The sequence below is a fragment of the Oryx dammah genome, unplaced genomic scaffold (assembly GCF_014754425.2).
Source record: "Oryx dammah isolate SB20612 unplaced genomic scaffold, SCBI_Odam_1.1 HiC_scaffold_5, whole genome shotgun sequence".
NCBI lineage: Eukaryota > Metazoa > Chordata > Mammalia > Artiodactyla > Bovidae > Oryx > Oryx dammah.
The window spans coordinates 23,535,793-23,543,214 of NW_024070189.1; the positions used below are offsets into that span (position 1 = coordinate 23,535,793).

General features: G+C 45.0%; 1 protein-coding gene across 1 annotated transcript in view; it reads right to left on the reverse strand.

Annotated features, from left to right (window-relative positions):
• Positions 1-4,229, reverse strand: part of RASA1 (RAS p21 protein activator 1) — a 111,999-nt gene extending 107,770 nt beyond the window's left edge. Inside the window, exon 1 of the mRNA XM_040239414.1 lies at positions 3,179-4,229. Coding sequence (XP_040095348.1) covers positions 3,179-3,699 — 521 coding nt within the window. The 5' untranslated portion in view covers positions 3,700-4,229. The remainder of the gene's footprint in view (positions 1-3,178) is intronic.
• Between the last annotated feature and the right edge of the window lie 3,193 nt (positions 4,230-7,422).

Below are 7,422 nucleotides of genomic sequence, written 5' to 3' on the forward strand. Positions count from 1 at the left end.
GCTATAGAAAACTATTCTCAACCACTAACAGCAACCAGGTAAAGCCAAGTCTCAAGTGATGCTAGAAATCAAGACTTCTCAAACATGAAGTTTTGCTGTTTTTAAAAGTGGCAACTAATCCACTCAATGCTCCAAATACACTAAGAGCAAGCAATGTGCATCTCTCAACTGGATTCAGCCCAAGAAGCTCCTGCTACTGCAGGCTCATAGTTTAAAATCTCTATACATAACAGAAGGTAGACTAGAGAACTATACTACTTTACTGTCACCCCTCACCTCTGAGGAAGAAAGTAAGAAAAGAGGAGGACCATGGGAAAAAGCTCCATTATAGTAAATGAAGTATCAGTGAAAAACTCCTTTAACTTTTCTCTCTTGGAAAAAAAAACCTTGTTAGCTGTTTTAGATACAGGACATTTTCTACATAAAAAATGTATGCAGAGAACATTCTTCTTTTAAAATTTTTTTCCTAAATTTTGCAAAAAAAAAAAAAAGTATTTAAATAAATGTAATAGTTACAATTATACAAACTTAAACTTCTGGCCTTAACCAAATGAATGAAAATGCTCAGTGATAAACATGAGGCTAATGATTCACCATGCACACAGAGAAACAAGATACAAAATAATAATAGTGTTATTATATTTGCACTGGTGTATCTACATATTGTCACTTGATTCTTTTGTGACCAACAGCACCGAACAACCTGGACACAACATGGTTGAAACTCTGTGACTCGGGAGCCCTAGTCTATCTAACAAACCACTGCGAACTCGAACGTCCTTAATATCATGTAATCAATAACTAAAGTGACCAGTCACTGGTAATCATATATTAATTTAGCCAAAAAAATTTCTTCAATACTTTAATGAAAGGTTTGACATTATTTAACTAAGTCTCTAAGGCTTTTCCCTTTATTTAAAATTAGGAATTTACACAGACATTTGAATTCCATCTCTAAACCTGCTTCACCTGCTGAAAGCCTTTATAAAGTTAAGATAAAAATTTTGATATAATCAATCATGATAGACAGGCCCGTGGAATTCAAAACATTCTCTCAAATAGCTATTAGCATGGGAGTTCCTATAGAATTGGCAAGCAATTTAATGATAAAATTATGTACTATTTGAGCCAATTTACTGAACACTTACTACGTATCAGTTACTGTGCTGAATACATTCAGGGATTTCTCATTAACCTTAAAAAGTATCATATGAGGGAGATAGCATTATTACCCCATTTTACAGATGGGGAACCTGACCTTTGCAAGATCACATAGCTAGTAAGTAGCAGAGTCAGGATTCCAACCCAAATCTTGTCTAACTTCAGATTTTGCACACTTAACCCCTACACTGTATTGCCTCCAGTAAGTCTGGGTTGATATCTAAGATAAAGAAAAGAGGGAAATTTGTACTTCTCGGTGGCAACTTTTAAAAACTATAGTGAAATGGAGGATACTTTTTAGAACATGAACAATTCTCATATACACAGTTACACAAATAATATTTTTATTCCCAAACACAAATGATGAAAATCTTACAATGGATTTCTCACAAGAATAATTTCTCTTAGGTTCTCATTTATATTTATTAAAAATTTAATTGGAACACTGTGTTTTCTGTTCATTTCTGCGGTGAACCTAAAACTGCTCTAACAAATTCTATTTTTAAAAAACCTTAGAACTGCAACACACTAAATATGCCTAATTCAATTAAGAACTAGCATAAGACTATATTCTTTCATTATGAAAAGCTGAACTTTATCATAACCACAGGGCCCTTAATATTTAAGTAGTTTTGAAAAAAGGCTTGAAGATGTGTAAACAGAGCTGTAAATTTTGAATTTTTAATACTTTCAGAACACCTTCAGAGAAGTCTGCAATATGTAGATAAGAAATGATACAGAAATTAGACAAAAAATTTAACTCATGATGAACAATATAAAAGGAATAAAACTCCCCTGTCCCATAGCTGACATAAGATTAACTTTACTTTTCCATCAAAAGATGTATGTAGCCTTAAGTCAAAAATGTCCTAATTTGTTAAGTCCTTTCTAAATTTTCTAAAGAAGCTTATCCAAAAAAAGAAAAGAGAAGAAAATACACACAGACACAAAAAACACCTTCAACTGTCTAGAGTGATTGTCAACACAGGAATCAAATCTTTCTTCCTCTGATACTTCACCAAGGTTGTCAAAATTCTAAAGGACAATTAAGACAGATATGAGGGATTTATAAAACAAGTTTTGCCTACTGCCCATCAACATGTTCCTCTCAAGATCCAAACCTAAGTTCATTTATGAAGAGAACAAGGGAGAAAGTACTATATATATATATATATGTAAATCATTTGTCCTGTATATTCTGCAGAAGATTGTCAAAATTAATTTTCAAATAGAATACTGTATTTGCCACCAACAAAAGGTGTTGAAGGGAAGCACAATATTAATTCTAGTTCGTTTCAATACTGCACTTACAAAGTTTCAACTTACAGAAGAATTATACTAGCATATTAGTAAACGGGAATTCTACTGCACATGTTATTGTTGGAGTACAGGCCCTTAACCACACCAGTAATTAATTAACAGAACTTTCCTTTCTCGCTGACCCACGTTCTCAAAAGCAATCCAAAGACTTTTCTGCATCGCAATGCTTTCAACAGCCAGAAGCCGGGAATTGCAGGGCAACAAAAACAAAGCAATCCGACCAAGGCATGTTTCAAACACTACTACCACGATATTCACTCAAATATTCAAAGCTTCTCACTAATCGTCTAGCTTCAACAGGGAATGCAACCAGGTTAATTCAGACTACGACTGCCTCGGTAGCTGCAAGCTCAGCTGAATCCCAGGACGCCACCTCAATCTGCAAGGGACAGAACCATATCCGGTTCTCCCTGGATACACATTTTCCCATGCTTCCCATCTTGAAAACTTTACATCTTCCCAGAGGAGCAATAAATATACCAAGACGCCAGGGAGTGTGCCTGTAGGGAGGATGAGTGATCAAATTAAATCCGTACGCACGGAACCTTGAGCTTCAAAACTTTTTCTGAACGAGTCACAGCTGAAAGCACGAGTCACAACTGAAAGCACTACGAGTCACAGCTGAAAAGAACTAGACCTGTTTTTCCTATTTCTTTCCAAGGAGTCAGCTTCCCCCAAAACGCCGGTCTTGACTTACTGGTTAGTCGGAGGAGCGGTCAGCGGGATGGCCACCTCTTCCTCCTCGTATTCTGGTCCATCCAGAGAGTCACCTTCGTCCACTGTTCCCAGGCCAGCGCCCAAAGGGGGCAACTGAGGAGGAGGCGGCGGCAGAGGAGGGAATCCGCCGCTGGCGCCGAAGGTCTCAGTGGGCAACGAAGTGGTCCCTTTGGCTTCAGCCATCTCCCCGCCGGCGGCGGCGGCACCAGCCACGCCGGCGGCAGCGCCTCCGGCTGACAGTCCGGCTCCCCCCGGCGCCCCCGCCACAGACCCAGGTCCCAGGAAGCCGGACCCCAGAACGGCTCCGCCACCCAGAGTCGCGGCCACGCCAGCCTCCGCCAGCCCAGGAAAGGGGGCGGCGGCGGCGGCCACGGGCAGGGCCGCGGGGATCTTCACCCGACACACCGCCGGGTAGGCACCCGAGGCCGCGGCCGCGCCGCCTCCCGCTGCCCCGGCGGTGACCGGGCCGCCCTCCTCACCGCCGGCCTCGGCCGCCATCATGTTGAAGCCCGCTTTACGCGGCCCTACCCTGCCCGCCCGGGAGCCCCCAGGGGCCACCAGGCCCGGGCTCCGAGCCGCCCCACCCAGGCGCGTCCCCTCTTCAGCTCCCCGGGCGGAGGAAACAACAACAAAAGGAGAGAGCCCGCCGCCGCCGCGCCCCCTCTCCGGGCCACAGCCCAGGCTCGGGAGCTCCCCGGGTTACGGGAAGAGAAGTGGGCAAAAAACCCCAACGCCTGCACAAACGCCGCCCAAACCTTCACCTTCCACACCCACACTCGCGCGCGCGCACACACTCACACACACACACACACACACACACACACACACACACACGCACAGAAGCGAAAAACTTCCTGGCTGCACTAAAGAGGAAGGGAAGCGAGGTGGGGGGGAAAGCGGCTTGAGGCGGCTGCTGCTCCCTCAGCCGCCGCCGCCGCCACCGCTTCTTCACCACCCCAGTTCCGGCCACCCCCACCGCAACCACCGCCGGTGCCGCTGCAGGGGCTGGGGCCACTGCGGCCGCCTCATCCTCCACCGGGCTGAGGCGGGAGGGGTGGGGAGAAAAAGAGGAAGGGGGGCGGGGTAGCGGGGAAATCAACCTAAAGGCTCCCAACCTGGAGCGCTAAGTGACATCGACGAGAGAAAGGAAGGCGGGGCGCGGGAGGAGGGGCGGAGGGAAGGAAGGGCGGGGAAGGAGGGGCGAGAGGGCAGCTTCTGCGCAGGCGCACTCCCCGCGCGGAGACGGTGGGTTGGTGTTGGGGTGTGGCGTGCTGGGCCTGGAGGAGGGAAAGGAAGACTCTGGAGGGAAGGAAGCGGCGGGGACGCGCGGTGTGCGGCAGCGCTCGCCGTCCCGAACCGAGGGGAGCGCGTGGAGGCGCGGCCAAGCTAGCAGTCCCGAGCCAGTGGGGAAGCGCGTGGCGGCGCGGCCGCCTCGCCGGTCGGTGTGGCTGGTGGCGCGCGCCTGCCTGGCTGGGCTTTGTCTGAGAGGCGGGTTAGGCGGCGGAGGGGAGGAGTCGGTCCCCAGCACGCGGCCGCTCAGCGCGGTAAAAACCTGTGAGCGGCGAGGAGGGGTTCTTGAAGAGGGAGGGAAAGATAAAGGAAGATGCAGCAAAGCCAGTTCCTCGCTTCCCAACCGGTAGAGCGGACGCCGTGGCCGGCGGCGCAGAAACCCGACGGCCGAGGCCCGCGGGGGTGGCAGTCGGAGGGGTACCTGCCTGGAGGTCCGAGAGAGTCCTGTTAGTGTTTCCGTTCTCTTTTCATTATATAAATGACTATATGACTATTTCAAGCTAAAAATAATAAAATGAAAAATTTTTTAATAGATTCTAAGACTCATGCGAAGAGTTCACTCATTGGAAAAGACCCTGATGCTGGGAGGGATTGGGGGCAGAAGGAGAAGGGGACGACAGAGGATGAGATGGCTGGATGGCATCACTCATGACTCGATGGACGTGAGTCTGAGTGAACTCCGGGAGTTGGTGATGGATAGGGAGGCCTGGCGTGCTGCGATTCATGGGGTCGCAAAGAGTCGGACACGACTGAGCGACTGAACTGAAGACTCGGGACGAAATGGATAACTGGGGAGACATGGGGAGGGCCAAGAATTTTAGAAGAAACAGTGGTTGTGAGTCGGATTTCTGTGACTGTACGCGTTTTGTTGTCTTCTCCGACTCTCCCTGTATTCTTTTTTTCTTTCTTTTCCCTTTCTTTCACACCCACATACACTACCTTTGCCACTGCAAGTCTGTTGGGTATAATAAGGTGTGGAGAGGAGAGGTCCCCAGACAACGCTAATCAATGCACTTTTTTGCGCAAAACACAAAACACGGCAGGGCACACTCCACCGTACACGTGTGAATGTACAGAGCAGTTTCAACCAGCAAATGTCAAGGAGGAGCCAACGCGTCAGTTACAGTTATGTATCCTCAAAAATAATAAACTGAAATTTCACCCTTTACATATCCAGAGACAATGGGTTTTGTTTTTTATAGTGGAATATGTATAAAAGTGTGCTCCCCTGGTAGCTCAGCTGTAAAGAATCCGCTTGCAATGACAGAGACGGAGGTTCGATCGCTGGTTGGGGAAGATCCGGAGAAGAAAATTGCAACCTATTCCAGTGTTCTTGTCTGGGAGGAGGGAAGAACACGTGGACATCACATGGACAGAAGAACCTGGCCGGGTACAGTCCATGGGGTCGCAAAAGAGTGGGACACAACTGAGCGACTCAACAACAAATGTGTAAAGGTAGGTGGAGGAATCATTTCCTTTTTCTTTTTTTTGAAATTCCAATATCTGTGATTAGACCTTTTGGATTCATATATATTTCTTTTATTTTACATTCTCCTAGGAGGAATTTCACATTAAATACCATTAAATGTTGATCTTTGAGATTAATATTTTCTCTACTAAGGGTAATAGTCAAACCCACAAGAAGCACATTGAGGATGGGAAGGGGCTGTGTAACAAGAGGCCAAGGAAAAAAGGAAAAGACAATTGAAGGAGGTGGCAAGGTGCACACAAGATGTTTTCCTTTAGAAATGTCTATTTCCGTAAGCCTGGTTGCCAAATCAATGACAATGCAATTAGTCGTAGTCCTAAGGACTCCTTCATTCTTGCTTCTTAAGGCAGTAGAGAGAGTGAAGGACTGACTAATCACAGTAATAATCTCAGACCAGCAATATCCCAGGAACTTGTTAGACATGCAAATTCTTAGACCCCCACCGCAGACCGACTTGAATCAGAAAAATGCAGTACTCTTGTTTTAATAAATTCTCCAAATTTGCACATTTACGTTTAAGAACCAATATAGTATGCTAAACAAGAAAAAGGTATGCAACACCATTGTTGGCCTCTGAACAGACGACGTTGGACTGGCAGGTAATCACCAGCTCTGGGTTAACACACAGCATAGTATTCTGCCTGAGATTCCAGGTCAGACTCACTAATTTGCAGAATTACATCCATTCCCTTTTCTGGAAATTCTTTAGCATCTAAAGGTCAGTATTTAATGCAGTCCAACACCAATTACATACCGATGTATACTATTTTGTAGTTCCTACACTGCAGACACAACTTGTAGTCTAACCTACTGCCTAACCTAATGCTAGGCATCTTTGTTAATTGCTTTGAACAGGTCTCCATTCTTTTAAGAAATACTAAATTAGATCAGCTCATATCGTTAGACATCAGTTACTCAACCAGTGGGAGAGGTCTACTCTGTCTGTATATATCAACCTAATACCACTGTCTTACATTATATTCAGTCTTAGAGTACTGTTGTCTTTTCCATCTAAAGAGATTACCACACATTTCTGATGAGATATTTTCAAATTTTTTACACATTCTGTTTATTGGATGGGTCTAGGCCTTGATCTTTATTATTCTTTGTGTACTCCCTTAAATCAGTCTTCTGTCTTCAGTGACTTATTTTTTTCCAAAAAAGGCTAAATGTTTTTCCACCTTTATTTTTTTTTTCTATTGCCTTTTTTCTTTTTCTATTCACCTTGACCTCTCAATCTTTCATTTATAATCTCTACAGTCTAATTTTTTTCTGCTAATTTTCCCCTCAATTTCTACCTCTGTGTTTCCCTTTCCTTTTCTTCCAAATCCCTGAATTTCCTGACATAGATAATGTACTCCTTGAACTTTCATAAATCAAAAACTGAAGAACATTTTTTAAAAAATGAAATATTTATTTGGAGAGAGGCATTACAGGGTTTCTGC